The following is a 21,950-nucleotide window of genomic DNA, read 5'->3' on the forward strand; positions in this document are numbered from 1 at the left end:
GGCAGTTGCAGGCCCCTTTTTTGAATTATTTTCTATGGGCAGTGAGCCTTGCAATATTAAAAGCCGCGCCACACTGCTCTTTATTTAAAGTGACCAAAAAAGGCACTGTCGCGCCTTTTATTTCCACAAGTTTAAAATGCGTTTGGTATGATTGGTTCCTAAAATGGTTCTTCTAGATTAAAGTACCAGCCAAATGAGTACAGAGTACCTGTGGAGTCTTAAAAGTATTAAAAAAAGTATTAAATTTCATTTTCCCAAATTAATGCCTTAAAAGGTATTGAATTTTACATCAAAGTCTTGAGTTTTACATGGAGGTCTTAATATTTCAAGGTCTTTTTTTGTAGCTGGAGAAAGAAATGAAGAGAAGCAGGTGCTTGCTACTTTGACAAAACTGTCAGCCTCAAATCAGTTTAAAATCAGTAGGCTATGCCAGTAATCTAAATATCAGGAGTGTTTGAAAGCACTACAGGATTACTCGTCGAGGTGAAATGCTGTCTTGTGATATCAGTATAAGGTTGCGTTTGTGTCAAAACGTTTGCTTGCATTATATTATTCTGTAATCACATGCGTTAACGGACGCATCCACACGATCCAGTTCAGACTTCATGCCAACGAACACTATTATTGTATTATTACTATTACCCTATTATTACCATACATATATGCAACCAAAAATATGTCAGAACATAAAATTCCTCATAGACCTCTGTCGCTTATTTTTTACTCTCAAAATGCACCACATTGATGTATTCACCTTTAAATGCACTAACATTAACAGGGATAGTCCATTAAACGCCTATGGGGGATTTATTTTGTATTTCTACAGCTCGGGATCAAAAAAAGTCTTATTATCTTCTTGATTGTGTAAATAAACAGCAGAAATTCTGAGCATTTGTATTCATAAGTTTTGCCCAGTTATTTATGTGATGATGCAATAGAGGCTATTTCGTTTCATGTCCGCTTTGAAAAATTCTAATAAAACATAATCAACAATATTAACATGAAATAATATATATTTCTATAACTTTTGTTTTTCGATATCTTTTGAGTTTAATATGAATTATGGAACTGTTTTTGTCATCGTTTGTAGCCCATTTTTTGTGTTTTAGCGCCACTTTCAAATATTCAATGAAGCAGCCCTGGGACTGGGTTTGACATACATGTACGAAATTTGGTACGCTTCTTTAACATGGCAGTTGGCCAGCTGGTAACAAGAAGTAGCATGTTTTACACTGATTATGCAAGTTCAGATTTTTCTCAAACTTCACATGATTGATGAGTTCTGGACTGAATACATCTACAGGCCAGTAGTCACTTACGGTTATGGTGCCACCAGCTGGCAACAGGAAGTGACATGTTTTACACTGATGCAATTTCCCATCTTTCCTAAACTTCACATGATTGATAAGAGTCCTGGGGCCTCATTTATAAAGCTTGCGTACGCACAAAATTGGTCTAAAAACGTGCGTACGCCACTTCCCAGGCAAAGGTTGTGATCTATAAAGAAAAACTTGACGGCAGAATGTGCGCACCTGTAAGCAAACTCTGACCTATGCGTACGCACATTCTGAAGACAATTAATGGGAATTGGCGACACAGATGGCGAGAAAGTGAACTGAAATCAGATTAAAGAAAGTAAATATGACAAGTGCGATTATAAGTATTGATAACACACACACATTTAATTTCACTATCATACATTAGATCCACGTTATCATGATGATGAAATCCAGCAGTGTTATTTGCACTTGTACTAAGTGATAATTGTTTCATATACATCTTGTAAAATTCAATCTTAAATCAAAAAATAATTTTAAATATTTAATCGGCGCTGTCTCAAGGTCACGTTGTCCACTATGGGAGCGTGATATGAGCCGACAGATGGATAGCATCAAATGTCCATTAGATAACTGCAGAACACAGTGTAAATAACCAAAAATTATCCATAATTACTGTGGATTTTTATCATCAGGTGTCAAAGTGTGGAAATACAGCCATCAAGCTTGTGGACAATCGTTTCTCTCTATATTATCATTATAATAGTCCTCAAATTGATGTGAAAACCTGCATGAAGAAACATGCGTTCGCCTATTACATTAAAATAAATATTTCCTCTCACATGTACAAGTTAATTCAATTCTGATAGGTAAAAGGGAATTACTATTTATGTTTTTAAATTTAAATGATTAATTTTTTATATGTCTGCTTTTTGTATAGCAGAGGAGAATGCTCGTGCTGCTGGAGAACAGTACGCATATATCAAACATGTGCACAAACAGAGCAGAAAACACATATCTATTTTATTTTAGTGATACCTTTCATTTATTCTGTGATTTTTGGCAAGGTGTTACAGTATTTAATTTCTGTAAAAATATATAAATGCTGCAGTGATCAATGCTTGAGGATTACGACAATGGCTTATGTTTATTGGCTGGGCGCATTTAGCTTACGAACTAACAATTGGATGCCAGTCTCATTAATATGAGGATCAGCATTCAGGAGGTGATTTGCATTGACTATTTATGGTAAAAATGGGCGTATGTAAGGCGGGATATGAGGCAGATTCACGTGCGCACAGTTTCAGGGGATCTGTGATTTGTAAAAGGAATATTGCTTGCTGGTGTGCGTACGCATGGTTTTATAAATCTGAATATTTTTTGCGTGCGTTATTTTTTGCTTTTATGCGTACGTAGACTTTTAGTAAGGATTCTATGCACAGTTTTATAAATGAGGCCCCTGGTCTGAACACATCAACATGGCAAAATTCAGTTACAGTCGTAGCGCCTCCTGGAGGCATCATGAACAGGCATGTTTTACATTAGCTTAAACATACAGTGCTCAATCAGTACTCTATATAACGTTTAATAAAATTCTATGACTAAAGGCATTTATGTGCACTATTCAATTTGTTATTGCGCCATCTGCTGCCAAAATGAGATGTGGCACATCAAAATACTGTTGCCATATTCCTTCTATATTTACCCACTTAAATGCATATCGCCCACTGTTCCCTGCTTTCCTAAGGCCATTGGCTGGCGGTGGCCATGGGTGCGAGGGCCCTTTTATCAGTACTTGCAGCTTTAATTTCATGTTGTTTTTGCTAATATAAATTAAATTGTTTTAATAATAAAGATGACTCTTGTTTTCCGATCCATAACTGCGTGATTTGTTGCTTCGTCCCCGCGGTAAGAAAATATCTATATGCCCACAGCCCTAGTATTAAAGCAGTCAAAGCGAATTCTTGACTAATGCAAGAGTTTGCTACTCTGAAATCATTAATATTGTTATACTATCTCTGTTGAAAATCATAATATCAGTATTATTGGTTCTGTGAGAGCTGTGTTTGTGTTCAGTCTTTCTTCTGTAATACGTGTGTGTGTATGTGTTTTATAATAATTTGAGTTTCTTTAAACTTCAGCTGCTACTGTGTGTGCTCAGGTTAAGAGGAGTTACTCTCACGGGACGTACCGCGCCGGGGCCATGAGACAGATCAGTCTGGTGGGCGCTGTGGATGAAGAGGTGGGCGATTATTTTCCAGAGTTCCTTACCATGCTGGAGAAGTCGCCCTTCCTGGAGGTGCGTTTCAATCTCTTTTTAAAACGCACACACAATCACATTCTGACAGCAATATTATTTCTTGTTAAGGAACGGTACTCATTACTCAACAGTATAAATACAGTAAATAAGCCAGAGTTAGTCCACAGGCTAATAATGTTCATCTGTTGCCCCTTGCCAAATTTTAAAAAGGCAATCTAAAGTATTTGAACCATTTGGCATTTCATTAAAGTTGTCATGAAGATCAGATCACATTTTAAGTCAAGGGTATTGACAACCCTATTTTTAAACATAATGTGTCTAAAAATAATAACAATAAAAAAATATGATCTTTCATGTCTTTATTGAGAACAACAAAAAAGTCATAGTGCTTGTGGGAAAAAGTATGTGAACCTTTGAGTTGATGACCTTAAAAAGCTGGACTTCAGCTACTTTGACTGATGATAACCCCTCCAAATTTTTTGTTTGCTCTGCACAAGAAGACCACGCCTAAATGAGCCATGCCTCGCCAAAAAGAGCTTTCAGAGGAGATGAGATCCAGTGTTGTTGCTTTATATAAAGCTGGAAAGGGTTACAAAGTTATTTCTAAGACTTTAGAAATTGACCAGTCTACAGTTAGGCAAACAATCTAGAAATGGAGACGCTTTGGGACTGTTGCTACTCTACCAAGAAGTGGGCGCCCAGTCAAAATGACACAAAGAGCACAACAAAGACTCCTCAATAAGGTAAAGAAACAACCTAGAATGACAGCCAAAGATTTGAAAGCATCATTGGAACTTGCTAACACCTCTGTTCACGAGTGTACAATACGTAAAACACTGACCAAGCAGGGACACCACGAAGGAATCCACTGCTTACTAAAAAGAACATTGCTGCATGCCTGAAGTTTGCAAAAAGCACACTCCACAGCGGTATTGGCAAAATGTTTTGTGGACTGATGAAACTAAGATTGAACTATTTGGAAAAACACAGCACTGCATCTGGTGTAGAAAGGGCACTGCATATCATCATGAATACATCATCCCAACTGTAAAATATGGTGGAGGAAACATCATGATATGGGCCTGCTTTGCTGCATCAGGGCCTGGCCAGCTTGCAATCATTGGGAAAGATGAATTTCCAAGTATGTCAGACAATTCTTCAGGATAATGTGAGAATGTCTGTACGTCAGCTTAACTATGTAGAAGGTGGGTGATGCAACAGGACAACGACTCAAAACACAGAAGCAAGTCCACAACAGAATGGCTCTAGAAAAAAAAAATCCGCCTTTTGGAGTGGCCAGACCTCAACCCAATAGAGATGCTATGGATTGACTTGAAAAGGGCCATACACATGATACATCCAAATAATATGACAGAGCTAAAGCAGTTCTGCCAGGAAGAATAGGCTAAAATCACTGATCTATATAAATGGCTGGTTTGAGCATGACGTCACAATTGTGAAGCCACCGCGCTGCCATATTGGTATGCCCAAACATTCTATTAAATCAATGGACGTTATCAGATTTTAATGATAAAACATCACTTTTCCATCACCAAGTTTCCCTGTACGTTATTACAAAGCAAATGTCCTAAGCATGGACATAGTTATTTACTGAAAGTTGTACGTTTTGCTTTTAAAAAGTAAGCTACTATACATTCTTCTTCATTACAGTATCAGATCAGCGGACAGACCGCAGCATATTTAGTATTAATGACAAACGTGCTCATTCTGAAATCCAAATAAATAATAACAGAATGCAGCAGACACACTCACCTTAACGTTTTTTTATAAATCCCTAATCCTGCCCGATTTAAAAATAAACATTGCAAACGACACCAGAAGTAACAATTAATGTATGTACACATATCCTAAAAATGAATCTTGTGTGACTGATATGCTGTAAACTAGGTGAATTAAGATCATTATTTTGAATGTATGTCAAGGTTGGGCATACCAAGATGGCGGCTCGAACTCTGTGCTGGCTTCAGCTCATGCTGTTACGTTAAGCGTTCTATGCGCAATCCAGTCATTTATATAGATCAGTGGCTAAAATTCTTCCTCAACCATGTGCAGGTCTGATCCACAGCTACAGGAAACGCACGTTTTTTAGGTTTTTGCTGCCAAGGGGGTCAACAAGTTATTAATTCTAAGGGTTCACTTACTTTTTCCATTGCCATTTTAAATGTTGAATGAGTATGTTTAATAAAGACATGAAAGATCAACATTTCTTTGTGTTGTTATTTTTAGTGAAATTATTTTTGTTAATACCATTGACTTTGATGAAGATCAGATCACATTTTATGACAAATCTATTCAGAAAACCATGAAATTCCAAAAGGTTCACATACTGCCACTGTATATTTAAATGTTAGATCATTTGAACAGTCTCTTCATTTAGTTGGCATGAATAAAATAAGCATTTTAAAATGCGACCCAAAAGTTGATTGTTGGGGAACACAAGTTTTTTTAGTTAAGATAAACTTACCAACACATACACTTAGCCTCCTTTTAAAAAAAGATATGAATTAATGTTTAATTGAAAGATTAATCAAATGAGCGATAGGACACACTAGGACGTCCTTATTTGATTTTTGAAAATGTGCTGCCTAAACTATATGCATTCTTTGTGTTTGAAAATGACTTAATATTAATATAATATTATTTTCCACTTCTGATTGAGATATTTCTTGTATTCTGAAAATTGGTTTGTGAACTGAATTAAATACAGTATTTCTAAAAGTAAAACTATTTGCGGGATCCTTAACTGAATAAATATCTGTGTGTGTTTTTTTGTGTGTGTACAGCGGACACTTCCGTGGGGTTCTTTCTCAAGTCTGAAGCTGAGCAGTCCAGAAGAGAGTGACGATGGGCCCATCATGTGGGTTCGGCCTGGAGAGCAGATGATCCCTGTCACAGACATGCCCAAGTCTCCTTTCAAACGGAAAAGGTAACCACTGGTGAACCTGCAGGCAAATTTATTAACACTTTTATTCAATGTGTCAATGTTCAGTGCGTGTCCTTTGGAATGAGGGGAGTTGTGCCCTAATGCAGAGGACTTCATGTCACTTTAAATGGCGTAACAGGGGTGCAGGTTTCTGTCCAAAAAAACAAAAATACACAACCGACGTGTCATTTGCAGTAAATGTATGCTGTGTGTTTTTTGGCACTCAGTTTCAATAATGATCTTTATACAATGATACAGCAGTTGAATCTGGTTCTACAGGGATTATTTCTATGTTGCTTCTGAAGAAATTAAATCAGAGAGGTCTTGTCTCTTCTTATTGGATTGTGTGGTAATTCTCTGCCTACATTTATGCATCTGCAGAAGCTTTTATCCAAAGTGATTTACAGTGCATTACAAGCAGAGGTGTAACGAAACTCTGAACCGAGCCGAAAACCTGAGATACACCAATTAAATTTTAGTGCTTTTAACAATTGTTCATTGTACCAGAGGATCTTCACATGAAATAGAAATAAAGAAAAGCAAAGAATATGAAAGCATGGCAGTTTTAAACAGAGCTTTGAACCAGAAATTTTTCCCAATTGGTTCGTTCCGAACAGAAACAGTATTTTAACGTTTCCGGTTTTCGGTTCAACCTTAAAATTGACGTTCCTAAACCGGCGGTTAGAACAAAAAAATAAAGTTCCCGAACCAATTAATAACGTTCCATGTCTGCTTTGGGACATACAAATAAGTAGGCTGATCATTAGGACATTAAACTTAAATTATTAGTCTACATAATTTTACTTAAAGGGACACTTCACCCATTTGCATTAAGCTTTGCATTGTAAGAACCCCAGTCATGTTTTTGAATGGTCGTGCATCATTTCTTCAGTTTCCCCTGAGACAGGAGAAATACAGATTTCAATGTTGCACTTCCTTCTTTCAATGATGTAAAAATCATAATTTTGCATCATTGAAAGCAGGAAGTCCTATATCTTTTTTGAGGGGGTGAGACTACAAACACCCCTTTTCTCGGTCAAATAGGCACTAAATTCGAAATGTATGTTACATTTCGACTACAAATATGACGCACTTTCAATAAAGATTAATGTTTCTACAGGTGAAATGCTCCTTTAATCTTGTCATGAAACATTACAAAAGGCTACATTATGTAAGCGGCATAACTGTAATTCTGACATGTCTACATTTGTTGAGTGCACTTAACTCTTTCACCGCCAGCATTTTTTTAAATAGTTGCCAGCCAGCGCCAGCGTTTTTCATGATTTTCACCAAAGTTTAATGCCTTCCAGAAAATGTTCTTCTTCAGATATATAAACAAACAATATATCAAATGAAAGAACAGACCCTCTGCTTTCAAACAAAAAAAAACCGTTTCATCCTACCTTGAGTAGTTCTTTTGTAATCAGCTTTTGAATATGGGTAGGTTTCTGCAAAAACACCACATTTTGAGAAAAAAGCAGAGATAATTCCATTTTTGTGACGGACTTTTCATAGAGATCCCATTAAGAGCGATCTTTAAAACAGACACGGACATGCAGCAGCTTGCCAGAGGGCAATACTTCCGGGTTTAAAATGTTGCGGAAGGCCGCCACCTAGTGGATAATAGCGGTATTGCGGAAAGACGGACATACTCGTCATTGGCGGGGAAGCGTTTTCTCTTGATTGACGAGATATCTCGTCAATGGCGGGGAAACAGTTAAACACGCGCACAAACACAGATGGAGTATGAATTTCAAACGGCGCTTTGGGAAGATGCAGCATAAACAGTCGCTCCACAAAGTGAAAATTACGTTGTTTTTCAGTGCTTTACTCACCAAATGTATTTTAATGGACTACAGTATGAGACACAGTAGCGCAACTCTCTCTCAAGTTTATACATCAAGAGTTCTGCTCTTTGAAGGGCATTGGGATAATCACGTCTGATTGGAGTTGGACCGGAAACATTCAACCGCATGTGCGAACAGAAAATTGCTCACTTTAGCACCTTTTAGCGGTTAAATTGTTTAAAATCACTTAAGTGTAATCATTTGCAAGCCTTTGAAACACGTGCAAATGATTAACTTTCACCCTATTTAAATTTGCATATTAATCCGCGAATCAAATGCGAGCCAAACTGTGGGGGTTGTGATCTGTACGGATCCACTGCAATCCATTACACCACTAATAAAACAAACATCTTGAGATACTTGGTAGCCTACAATATTTACCTCTTATGATTGAGCATTAAAGACTTGGGCTTGAGTAGGCCCAACGAAAAAATAACGGTATTAACTGGTTACCATTATTTTAAATAAAAGATTCTGTTCTGGAACATATATTTTATTGAAAGTTTCTTTTTTCGTTTCTGTAGTCTAGGATGGAGTATTTGTAGAAGATCAGTGTAGCATAGAAATATTTATTTATTTATTTTTATTGAGCCGTTAAAACATGCATCTTATGTGGCAGTGTCACATACTATCACAGATAAGTCAAAGAACAGGACTAGCAAAAATTGCTAGCGTTAACAATTAAACCATATGTATGATAGCAGTTTTACATTAAAAGGGTTTAAGTGATGTCACCATGACCTAACACTGTTATCAGGAGTTTTTTGTTAATCCAGTAGAGCACATTTAAAGGTAGGGTAACAGATTTGATCCTGAAACATTTTTTGTTATGCTGGTTAAAAGTCTCCTTACATCCTGATAGCAATCACTGTGTTAAGTTGTTTAAATCTATTTGTAGAAATTTATGTTATCTGTGAAAGGCGTAGGACCAAAAAATGTTCAACAAATCATAGATTTCGGTCCGAACGGACGTTTCCATTTTTGTCCCTCATACGCAAGCGTAATTTGAATGCCAACCGCGCCCACGCAGCGAGTCCACGCAGACACCATACGTCATCGGCGCGTTCACGTGCGCTCACCTCCTGTCTGTAAACAGTGAGAACAGCAAACTTTTCTGCTGAATTGACAACCTACACAGGAGGCACAAAACTAAAGGCATCTTTTATAACAACAACAGCAAAAACTGCCTGGATCAGCAAGAGCAAAAACCCAAATGAACATCGGTAACTTTACTGCTTTACCACGAGATGAAACAGCTGCAGGAGCTGCAAAGGGTCTGAAAGAGTCGTTGAACTGTTTATTTTGGTAAGGTAGGTACGTGATATGTTTGTATTGAGATGGATTCAGATATTCTACTTTGATGAAACATTGTGTTGCTTATGAAATTTGTGTTCGTTTACGAATTAGCGTAACGATATAGTTACTACATCTACACAACCGAAAGTGTGCTTAAACTAATTCTGATGTAAACCAGTTGTTTGGTTATTTTGGAAGTGTTATTCGACTTTGTACTGCAAAGTTTTCTCACTGCTGAATGAGAGTGAGACATGAGATGTGACCGTCTGATCTGTGCGTGTTCATGTGTTTTGAAAGAGGCGTGACTTTGGATGGCGATTTGACTTGAGGGTGGGATCGGGATTTCATTGCTAGGCGGCTACCGTTAGCATTTTTCAAAATGTGTTACCCTACCTTTAAATTATTTATAATACAAGTATGTTTTAAAGGTTGTGTGTGTGTAAATTTTGGCGGTATCTAGTGGTGAAATTGCAATTTGCAACCAACAGCTCCCCCCTCAAAACAAATTGCATGCGGTAGCCGCCACAAGACAAACATGTCATCGTCAGAGACAACATAGGGATGAAACGCGCTCTGTGGAACAGTTTGTCCAGTTAGGTACTGTACTACAGATATACACAAAGAACATTGGACGATATATCGGTAAGAAAACCCATATTGGTCGGGCTCTAGTTCATCATATCTTATATGTTATCAAAATCTAATTCAAAATTGTCTCTAGTGAGATTACTTTAAAGGTGCATGTTTATATGCTGAGTAAGTTATGTAATGCAGACCCTAAAGGAATCCTTCAACCAAACATAAAAGCTAGCCCATAATTTACTCGCCCTCATGATATTCTTGGTGTATATGCTTTTTTTTCTTCAGCCAATCATATTTATTATTGAAATTATATATTTAAATTAAATGACATCCTGGATAGGAAAGCTTTGTAATGGCATTGAGTAGTGACCCGGTTTTTGAAGCATCCCTCTATCATCCATACAACTCCAGGGGTTTAATAAATTTCTCCTGAAGCGAAATGACGTTCGTGAACGACAACCATTATTATTTTGAGCTTATGAAAAGATTGATAAGTCGGTAAGTAAGACAATTATTGGTCAGAACACATACGACAACTAGTGACGAGACTCACAAGAACTAATGATCATCTTACCTAGCCTGCGTGCCGTCATTTTTAGATTTTACACAACTCGCTGTGATGTTTACATTTAAATTCGACTTAACAACCTTTAGATAAGTTAAAAATACTAAGCATTTTTTTCGCAAACATATTATTTCGCTTCAGAAGACAGAAGCAGCAAACAGGGCAGGACTCAAAAATGACCAGTTTGTCTTTTATGCAGGTCGACAAATGAAATTAAGAATCTTCAGTATCTGCCCCGAACCAGTGAGCCACGCGAGATGTTGTTTGAGGATCGAACCCGAGCTCACGCGGACCACATCGGTCAAGGTTTCGAACGGCAAACGACTGCAGCTGTGGGAGTTTTGAAAGCTGTCCGCTGCGGAGAAGGGTAAAAAACGCTTAACACATTCACAGCAGCAGACGACATCACTCATTTACTAATAATTGTGTGGACTTTGACACAATGGAAATCTTCTAAAAAAAAATCTGGAGCACATTCACAGCACGCACACGTTCATTTGTTTTTACAGTCATTCTTATGTTAATGACTGTACACTGTTTATTGCATTAAACATGTAAGAAATAATTGAAGACGGGCTGTTGAATTATTTGAAAATAATTCACACCCAAGATGGTAGTTTTCAAATAATTGAACGGCTCGTCGTCAATTATTCCTCTTACACCACAGTACCCGCAAACATTGCTTTGGTGGTCATTTCAAAACATTTGACAGGTTAGGTGTTCTTTTTATTGGAAAATAATTGACACCTGTGGAACATTTCTCAACCAATCAGAATAAAGCATTTAACAGCCCTGTGGTATAATCCTAAATAATCTTCATAGTGTAAGCCTTAAAGTTTTAGCGATTTAAAAAGTTCTACAGAAATCTACAGCAGGGCTGCTTCTTTACTGTAAAAACCAATCGGTTGAATAAATTATTCTGCAACTCACCAAGAAGTGGCTTTAGTTTCATATTTAAAAGTATCATTTATTTTTCCATGATATTTCTTATTTAAAATGTTATATTTAAAAGATTCATCTCATAACACTATTTAATCAGATACCCATTGTATATAGATACAGTATATTTATTTAGAATCCAATGCAACGATAGTTATATTGTATTTTGACTTTAGGATTATCTGGATCTTTCAGATGAATTTAAAGGATTAGTCCATTTTCTTAAAAAAGTCCAGATAATTTACCCACCACCATGTCATCCAGGGTGTTGGTGTTTTTCTTTGTTCAGTCGAGAGGAAGTTGTGTTTTTTTGAGGAAAACATTCCGGGATTTTTCTCATTTTAATGGACCCCAACACTTAACACTTAACTCAACACTTAACAGTTTTTTCCAACAGAGTTTCAAAGGACTCTAAATGATCTCAAACGATGCATAAGGGTCTTATCTAGCGAAACGATTGTCATTTTTGACAAGAAAAATAAAAAATATGCACTTTTAAACCACAACTTCTCGTCTATCTCTGGTCCTGTGAAGCGCCAGCGCGATCTCACGTAATAGCGCAATGACGTCGAAAGGTCACGTGTTACATATATGAAACGCAAATTTGCGGACCATTTTAAACAATAAACTGACACAAAGACATTCATTTGTATCATTCCACATACAACAATGGTGGAACGGTCCTCTTTCTCCACACTTGTAAACGCTGGGGCGTAGTTTCGCATTCGTCCTCCGTGACCTCTTGACGTGATGACGTATTTGGGTGAGGTCGCGCTGGTGCATCACAGGACCGTAGATAGACTTCACCTAACTTTAATGTATAGTGATGAATGTTGCCTTTATTTGTAAATCTGTTTATCCAACAATGCAAAATTGTAAAACCGGACTTAAACTGTGCTGTGTTAACAGCTGATTTCTGTGTGTCCTTTCACAGCCCTGATCCTCCACGCATAACCAAAGATGTGATCTGTTTCCATGCGGCTGACTTCAACGACGTAGTGCAAAGACTTCAGTTAGACCTGTACGAGCCGCCCTTGTCTCAGGTGACATGTTTATCTTTTATTCTCCTCATGTTGTTGTAAACCCATCTGGCACTCATTCTCATTAAAAATTTTCTTACTGTGCATTTCTTCCAATTGAAGTCGATCACAATGACTAAAAATGACTTAAAGAAAAACAAATGTAATCCATTTAACATGAGAGGTTCTTTCTAAATCATCTGCAGAGATGCTTTAACTATAAAAAAGACCAAAGTATAAAAATGTAGCTGACAGCTTTCATTTAGACATGTTTTTATTAGAGATGCACTGATATAAAATTTTCCCAATGATATCCCATTATTCAGATACAGATGCTGATAGTTTGGTGGTTATATTAATATATATTAACTTGCATTAACTTGATTCTGAAGATTACGTTTTCTGAATGTTATTGATTTATATAATGACCATTAAAGGAACAGTATGTAAGAAATTTATATCAATTAATCATAAAATGGCCCTGATATGTCACTAGACATTAAGAAATCATTTTCATTTCAAATATTTATATCACTGACAACAGTGGTCTGGCCAGGATATTGCCATTTAAAAAGAAGAGTTGCAGCCCTCAATTGATGTTTATGTTGTCATGTTGTGTATTGGCCACCAGTTGTGTGATTGCAGTACCAGTTTTAGTGAAACGGGTATAAAGGGAGGTCGGAGCCAACTCAAATGGGTGGGTTAGCAGCAAGTGGGTGGAGCTTTAGCCGCAAGTGGGCTGTACAAACTTCCAGAGGATTCACCATTGTCCCATTTGAAGCGTAAACTCCTCCTACTTGCACATTTCTGAAATCCCTCCTACTTGCAGCATAAGCTCCTCCCACTTGCAGCATAAGCTCCTCCCACCTGCAGTCTCCGGGCTGCAGCGATATATACTTGGTTTTAGCCACAAATTTTTTATTGCAGTACCAGTTTTAGCCACAAGTTGTGTGATTGCACTACCAGTTTTGGCCACAATCCTACATACTGTTCCTTTAACATTGAACATTAAACTAGTGATGATTCATTACATTTACTATACACAGAGCTCAAATTCATTGCATTTTCCTCTTCTCTTTTATCGACCGATACTGATTATTGGCCGATATATCGGTGCATCTCTGTGTATTCATCTCTCTAACTCTCTCTCTTAAAGCAACACTAAAGCGTTTTTTTTTTTTACTTTAAAATAAAGTTTCCAAAAAAGTTTCAGTCGTTCATCCACTCGAAACAGGGTGAACGGCACTTTCACATTCGCTTTGCAGCCCTCTATCGGCCAAAACCGCACAAAAGAAGTTTCCAACCGCCGGGTCGCGGTCCTGTAGTTCGAGTGAAAACTACAAAAACTTGCTTTACAGCATACCTACAATCCAATCAGAGCCAGCTTTGCTGCAGTAGGCTAAATTATTTAAGACAGTGGTAATGGACAATTCCGCTTCCAACCTGTAGGGGGAGCAAAGAGCAAAAACTCTTTAGTGTTGCTTTAAGTCAAAATCTCTCTCTCTCTCTCTCTCTCTCTCTCTCTCTCTCTCTCAATTTTCAATTTAAAGGAACTTTATTAGCCTGATTGTGTCACTTACAATATTGCCAAAGCGTTATACATTTTTCTCTTTCTCTCTTTCTTGTCTCAGTGTGTACAGTGGGTTGATGATGCGAAACTCAATCAGTTACGGCGAGAGGGCATTCGTTACGCTCGTATTCAGTTATACGACAACGACATTTACTTTATCCCTCGCAACGTGGTTCACCAGTTCAAGAGCGTGTCAGCGGTTTGCAGCCTTGCTTGGCATGTCCGCTTGAAGCAGTATCACCAGGACGCAGAAGACAACAAGAATCGAGAGGATTGTGACGAGAAGATCCAGCAAATCAAGGAGGAACCACTGAGTGAGAATGCAAAAGCCGAAAACACAGACTTCAGAGCTTCGAGAGAGATGCCGAGCGTACCCCCAATAAAGGTGGAGTGGGTCGAGGCGCTCGCCGAAAGATCGCCCAAATGCCCACCCAGCAGCAACAGCCTGACTCCGCCTCTTTCCACCAAGTCTGACGGACAGTCCAAAGTGCACCACGTATCAGAATGTTTTGGCACTCCCTCACAACCCTCGACCGCCGCATTCGACGCATGCTCTCGTAGCTCCGCGGCCGGTCCGTACACGTCTAAACAAGCACACACGCCGACGAAACGCGTACACGCCTCGTCATCCAAATTCTTCCATTCTTTCTCCTCCGGCCCCAAACCGGGACACTCGCTCTCGACGTCAACCAAATTAACTCACTCTAGTAACACGACCAAACCGACCCACGGTAGTAACATAAACAAAACGACCGCCTCTAGCAACGCAACCAAATCGATTCACTCTAGTAACGCGACCAAATCCATCCACTCTAGTAACATAATCAAACCGACTCACTCCAGTAACACAACCAAACCGACCCACTCGACCAAACCGACGCACTCGACTAACTCTGTCAAACATTCGCACTCCACACTACTAACCAAACCCAGCTCTAAACTGAGCTCTGGACTGTCAATCAGCTGGAGTGCTCCTCCCCTTGGCCCGTCCCCGACAGCGTCCCCTCTGAGGCCGGACCGACCTCGAGACTCTGTGCACCCAAAGGTCATGAGAACGCATGAACCACACAAAGACTTTTTATACTGATTTGTACAGAAGAGTTTTTAAATGGCGACACTTCTTCTTTTAATACTGTACATTTCAACTGTTTGGTTTTCTTTTATAAACCAGGAACTGCAGTTCATCTCAATGAATTCAAAGATCTGTCTTTGGTGATGATCACCTTTGTCAATCTCTCTCACTCTTTTTAATAACGTCTCTCTATTTCCCTCTCTCTCTCTCTTTTCCTGTTACTGGTTGCCAACGTGGCAAATGATGTAGCTCGTAACACGTTACTCAGTGCCTGTCCGTAACTGTGAAATATGGAAGCACTTCAGCTCGGCTGCACACTATACTACACAAATCCAAACAGGTCCTTGATGAATAATATATTTTCAGTTGTAGGCTTTAGTCAGAGCTGACATGAACATATATATTTTTTGTAAGATGACAGAATTCTTTTTAAAGACTCTATAGGCTTTTCCGTGGAGCTTATTTATATGGAAAGGTTTCTTTGGTTCTGTTTGATTTAGTCAGCACTGTAGAGTTTCTAAAGGAAATGTGTAGTGTGATTTATACTGAAATAAGAACCTGCTAATAAAAGGTTCTGTCTGTTGGCTTGTGGTCGTGTGACTGTCAACCTCATTAACAACAAAAAAAATTAATGTATGTAGTACAACTACAGAGAATTAAAAGAATCCAAAATAAACCTTCATACAGAGCCTCGCAGACATTAGATGTCATGTTTGTTGATCTGCTACACTTTAAAGGGGACATTTCACAAGACACTTGAAGATGTAAAATAAATCTTTGGTGTACCCAGAGTATTTAGATATTCATTATAACGTGTTAAACTTGCCACTTTGTAGGTGTGCGCAAAAATGTTCCATTTTTGGGGTGTGTCCTTTTAAATGCAAATGAGCTGATGAAATGCAAACACTGATCGCCATAATGGTGATTTGTTGAAATTGAAACTCAAATGTGCTGTCAATTATTTCTCTCTCCATGCATTAAATTAAGGGGTGGTATTATTATTATAAGATCCCCTTCTGACATCACAAGGGGAGCCAAATTTCAATGAGCTATTTTTACATGTCCGCAGAAAATGGTTTACTTAAACCAAAGTTGTTGGTTTTTTTTACATTTTCTAGTTTGATAGAAGCACTGGGGACCCAAATATAGCACTTAAAGGTGCAGTGTGTAAATTTTAGTCGCATCTAGTGGTGAGGTTGAGAATTGCAACCACTGCTCACTCCTTGCTTTTGAAACGCACAAGGAAGCTACGGTAGCCACCACCGGAAAAACATGTCATCGTCGGAGACAACTTAATAAAGAAAGTTTGTCCGTTAAGGGCTTCTGTAGAAACATGGCGGCACAAAATGGCAACTTCCATGTAAGGGGACCCTCGGTGTATTTAGATAAAAACGTCTCATTCTAAAGTAATAAAAACATAACGGTACATTATGAAAGGTTTTTATACATCCCTGATAATATGGTTTTGTATATTATTTTGCATTTCTGTCAAGAGATCCTTATAAAAAGTACACACTGCACCTTTAATCAAGTCAGATTTTCATGATATGTCCCCTTTAATGAGCTGATGATCATCTATTAACAGTAAAATAAACATACTGAAACATAAAAAGCTTTTTATTTCAAATTTACAGAAAACTTGACTAAGTCTGAATGCAAAAAGAAAAAAACATTTGTCTGTGATGGATGAAAAGACACAGCAGGTCTTAATAACACAACCTGACGTCCCACAGTCAAAAATTTTTCCTTGTGTTCCTCTACAAAATATTAAGGTGATTCTGTAAGGGACCTGCTGAGAGTATTGTGACCTGAAGAATTACTGGGATGCTTAAATTCATCTGAATTGTGTTAAGATGATAAAATATCAGTCCACATGTGTAGTTCATCATAAGCAAAAAACAAACAAACAATACCTTCACTTTTAATTTTAAAATGAACAATGTTTTATTTATATACAGCAGTGGTTCTCAAACTGGGGCCGGGGCCCCCAGGGGGTCCCAGTTTTATGACATTTTATAAAATAAATTAATGAAATCTGTGCAATTAAACCTATAAAAATTAGGCTACTTAACAACAGCACTACTTTCTATCATTTAATATGTTTTGTTTAATTAAAAGTTGAGTTTTAGAACAGTTTTTTGTCATAACTTTCCTTTGGGGTGGCCGGGAAGGAATGCGCCGTACACAAGGGGGGCCGCACACTAAAAAAGTTTGAGAACCACTGATATACAGTACCTCCATTTAAAGCGGCCATTTTTTGTGATCTGATAAAGCTCAAAGTTCAATGCCAAGCGATATATTTTCTTTAACAGAGTTCACTTTTCAAGGACCACAGAGAACAGCCGGTTTGGACTACAGCCCTCTACTTCCCAAATATATGATTTCAATGTAAGAGTTTTTGATACTGCGTTTTTTACACACATGAAACATGAACATGTTATATTGCACACCATAAACACAATCAAAGCTTTGAAAAACACAAGAAAAATGGCAGCTTTAAGAGTTTTTTCCATTTACTTTGATATTTTCTAATCCAATGAAAATTAGATGATTAAAATGTTTAAATACAATGTGTCTGCAGTGTCTTAGGCAGGAGAATGTTGTAGCCCAGCTCAATCGTGTGTGTGTGTTGTGGGAGGATGTTGTAACCCAGCTTGATCAAGTGTGTGTTGTGTGTCAGTGTAAGCGTAGTGGGAGGATGTACCCCAGCTCCATCGTGTGTGTGTGTGTATCAGTGTGTGTGTTGTTGTAGGATGTTGTAGCCCAGCTCAATCAAGTGTGTGTGTGTGTGTGTGTGTTTGGAGGATGTTGTAGCCCAGCTCAATCAAATGTATGTGTGTATCAGTATCAGTGTGTGTGTTGTGGGAGGATGTTGTAGCCCAGCTCGATCATGGCTCCCGTCAGCAGCGTCCATAAAGGCACACATATGTAGACGAGCCGCAGGTTTGTCAGGTGTTCAAGGCGCGCGCACAGAGTCAGACAGAATCCAGCCTTCATCATTAAAGCCAGCAGATACCAGAGCTTCAGTCGCGGGTCATGACCCGTCCGACACCGACCGGCCACTTTCACACCCAACATCAGCAGCAGCACGCTGTCAAAGATCCAGACGGGCAGAAAGATAAGGAACCAGCTCCATTTCACCTTCCCATCCAGCTTCAGAACCAGCAGGATGAGGAAGATGAGTGTGAAGATCCAGGTGAGAAGAACCCGCTGAGCCAAAGACATCAGAATAAAACACTGAAACACAGTCACAGATCAATCAATCACTTTAGCGTTGAAAACGCAGATATATATCAGATCATTCACAACAGCTTCAGTCTCACCTCACAGTTTCGTATCAATCCGTATCATTATTCAATGATTTTCATTGGGTTGTGTAATAATAATAATGAATTTTTGGATTGTATTATGCGCCTTGTTTTCTCCAGCCGTCACTCAAACTCAGATTCTGCTTCCGGGTTCAGCGTCTTGTACCGGATGTGTTTAAATATTTGCGTCCAGGGAACCGTTGATTAGGTCACAGCTAATTAAATACACAATATTTTTATAACCATTTATTTCAACTAGACAGACGCGTGTGTCAGTTTTTTTTAAAACCATTATTCCATATAATGTCGATGATTCAACACGCGCACAACCCTTTGACCGCTAGAGGGAGCCGTTAATCATTACTATTCATAGAGCACTAAATATTTTTTCACCGCATTATGGACGCTCTCTCTAAATCAACATTAAACATCGTTCATATGTCGTTTGTTGTACGTTAAATGTCGTTTAGACAGCTATCAAGTCGTTACTGTCGTTAAAGGATGTCGTGTTTATCTGTAAATTAAGCTGAGCTGCGTGTAGGTAGCGCGAATTTTCTTCAGTCAAACCCTGAGATGTGAAGACACCGAAAACAAACCCATCACCGACAGACTGCAAACATTTAGCGCTTCATCACATTCATGTCCCCATAAAGGACTGAGGTTCATGAAGGTAAGAAAACGGCAATGAATGATACACACAGACACACACAACACACACACACTGACTGTGCTCTTCGTAACGGTTGTAATGTTTCTAAAAAGGGAAAAGCAGGCATCGTGCGTTGAAAAAAATGAAACCGATTCGTTTATCTCTCTGTCTGTCTCTCATCTCACCTATGTGTTGATACGCATCTGTATTTACTCTCGACCGGTTTGTTTATTTTTATTTATTTGTTTTATTTTTTTAAGATTTTTATGATGTGACAGTTTCAGCTGATTCTTTGACTTGCTGTTGAATCTTCATGGTAAAATATTTCATTTGGTTTGGTTGGGGGAGGTCTCGCCTTTGTCATGTCTGTCAGTTTTGGTTGTCAGTCGGATCTGCTTTCATGTTCTTTTGGTCATATTTGGTCTGATCCAGGGTTACATCAGATTCATTATGATTTGATGAGCTGCAGGGTTGGTAGGGTTAGCAGACAGAATTGAGGTCTGTTGGTAAAGTCAGGTCACCATTGAGTTTCCAAGTGTGTGTCTACAGCCGTTCACCTCCGAAGCTTTTCATGGTTATTTTTGGCTGTTTGTTCCATGAATAGCTTCTCTGTGCTATTTTTCCTCCTGTCCAGATTAAAGTCTGTCCTCATGCACACGGATAAATAAAGATGTAAGTCTACAAGATGTGTTAAGGCTGGTGAATGGGTTAGTTTAGGCAGTGAGTTTGCCAATGTAAGGACAAACTGAGGTTTAGAGATTTATATGACACACATACACATGCACGTCACGTTGACAGACAGACAAATGCTATTCATGCAGCTGTTTCCTCTTATAGGTCACATACAGGAAAACATGCAGCTTTACATAGATACAGACTGCAAGCTTCAGCTGAGCCACACACACTTGAGTGTGCAATAATAACATCCATTCATGTTCAGTCATGAAAGTCAGTTTCAGGTCATTCATAGCAATGACAATGCATTTATGTGTTTTATTAAATGTTCCTTTATAAATACAGAGTACTAGATGTGATCTACAATAAAAAAATATTACTCTGTGTGAAATATGTTTCATTTGAATCAGCTTATCTCCAATTTTAGTTTTGTCTTTAAGATTGTCAAGTACAATGTCATGCATGAAAGTTTGCTTAGTAATTTATATCTATTTTATCTTTAAAACTCAAAGATGTCCCTTTCCTGTGACAAAAAATGTCAATAACCAAATAAGGTTTTTTTTTTTGCACACATTTTCACACATCTTTATCTTCTTTACTACACTTTTCTGTGCAGACTCAGCAGATGCAGGACTTTCAGTTAATGTGGACTCCTGCTAGGCCTACTAATATTGTTGGAAACTTTTATATTTAGATGTGAAGACCTGGAGCGCGTCCTCATAGAAAATCTCTGTAAAGGCAAAGAGGGAAATCCAAATCTGCACGTCGCACATGAGCAACGGGTTATAAAAATGCAATCAGGAGCCCTGCTATGATGACAAAGTTAAACAGAAAGATCAATTCATGAGATCGGTAAATTTAGCGAGTAACGATCGAGTCATTTAATGTCGTTATCGGACGATACCGATTTGCGGCCGATCGATTGGAGCATCCCTAGTCAACAATAACCTTCAATAGCTCACGCACTGCAAGGGGTTAAAAATGGTATGTTGACCATTGTAACAACTGACCAATTGCAGCGTTGCTGATCAGTGTTTTTACTATCTATATGTTTTGCCTTTTCATGCAGTGCACAAATAGCCTGGCTAACAACAGACCAGTCTCATAGAGAATGAGACGTGGTCTGGGAACCACATGCTCGTTTTCTTGTATTTGAGGCGTGGTTTACGAATGCCCAGAGCCGTTTATTGGGCACTACAAATGTCTATAAAATGCGTCTGTACGTAGCTCATAGCCAATCGTTTCAATTATACCAGATGACGTATGTAGAGCGACATCAATTCAAACGTAAATGACTATTATCAGTTCGTGTGCACACAGCTGAAAGCTATACAACTATATCGTTAGCTGTATATTGTATTGAAAAGCAACACAATTTAGTGGCACTATGACAACCACAGTACAGGCATAATGACAATATGTTATTAATAAATACCACTTACCATTTATAAGTTAATTGTACTTCGTCGACAACGATGCCTAGTAGGGTTGTTGCGGTGAAGGAATTTCCCTTGCGGTGATTTTGCGTGGCTCACTAGCGCGCTATGCGGTTTTACCGCCTTCATTTACTAAAATAAAATTATTATTTAAATCCAAACCAACGAGGTGCACCGATGTAGAAGCAGGTAGGCTACATGTCTTTCCCCTTATGAGAAAAAGATTAACAAGCTATACTATTATATAAATATATTTTTTGAAAAAATAAATAAATTGAAGAACAATTTCTCAACAAGAATGTAAATTTGCACTTAAAAAACAGAGCATCAGTAAATACAAAACACAGCTGTGTCTTAAAGAAATTAAAATTAGACAGTATTTATACATCTGTAAATGTACAAAACGAATGCAATACAGAAGGCAATTCATATTTATTTTTGGCATAATTACTATATTTTTAATAGTATATTAGTAGATAAATTAACGTGTATCTATAACGTATGAAAACAA

The 21,950-nt window shown here is 38.1% G+C and overlaps 3 protein-coding genes across 7 annotated transcripts in view; 2 read left to right on the forward strand and 1 right to left on the reverse strand.

Moving 5' to 3' along the window:
• Window positions 1-15,955, forward strand: part of LOC129432550 (lysine-specific demethylase RSBN1L) — a 28,418-nt gene extending 12,463 nt beyond the window's left edge. Inside the window, exons 4-8 of the mRNA XM_073866475.1 lie at window positions 3,439-3,576; window positions 6,342-6,484; window positions 10,971-11,138; window positions 12,645-12,753; window positions 14,361-15,955. Of these exons, the coding sequence (XP_073722576.1) occupies window positions 3,439-3,576; window positions 6,342-6,484; window positions 10,971-11,138; window positions 12,645-12,753; window positions 14,361-15,386 (1,584 nt within the window). The 3' untranslated portion in view covers window positions 15,387-15,955. The remainder of the gene's footprint in view (window positions 1-3,438; window positions 3,577-6,341; window positions 6,485-10,970; window positions 11,139-12,644; window positions 12,754-14,360) is intronic.
• Window positions 15,956-17,290: 1,335 nt separating this feature from the next.
• Window positions 17,291-19,279, reverse strand: LOC129432080 (transmembrane protein 60-like). Its single transcript, XM_055190298.2, has 2 exons — window positions 19,247-19,279; window positions 17,291-18,608 (listed from the first exon to the last, which is right to left on the reverse strand). Exons 1-2 carry the CDS (start codon window positions 19,277-19,279, stop codon window positions 18,219-18,221), a joined length of 423 nt encoding a protein of 140 aa, XP_055046273.1. The 3' UTR covers window positions 17,291-18,218.
• Window positions 18,428-21,950, forward strand: part of phtf2 (putative homeodomain transcription factor 2) — a 31,854-nt gene continuing 28,331 nt past the window's right edge. For 2 of the 5 annotated variants that reach the window (XM_073866476.1, XM_073866480.1), the window contains exon 1: window positions 18,863-19,349. The gene's annotated coding sequence lies outside the window, so the exon portion shown is untranslated. Of the gene's footprint in view, window positions 18,568-18,861; window positions 19,350-21,950 lie in introns of those variants that run through there. The other 3 variants (XM_073866477.1, XM_073866478.1, XM_073866479.1) reach the window with 3 other exon arrangements.

Source organism: Misgurnus anguillicaudatus, chromosome 1 (genome assembly GCF_027580225.2).
Source record: "Misgurnus anguillicaudatus chromosome 1, ASM2758022v2, whole genome shotgun sequence".
Lineage (NCBI taxonomy): Eukaryota > Metazoa > Chordata > Actinopteri > Cypriniformes > Cobitidae > Misgurnus > Misgurnus anguillicaudatus.

Coding starts and splice junctions, on each gene's coding strand:
- LOC129432080 (XM_055190298.2), bottom strand. CDS start 19,279: ATGGGTTTGTTTTCGGTGTCTTCACATCTCAGG. Junction 18,609..19,246: donor CGGTGTCTTCACATCTCAGG/GTTTGACTGAAG, acceptor ACTGTGTTTCAG/TGTTTTATTCTGATGTCTTT.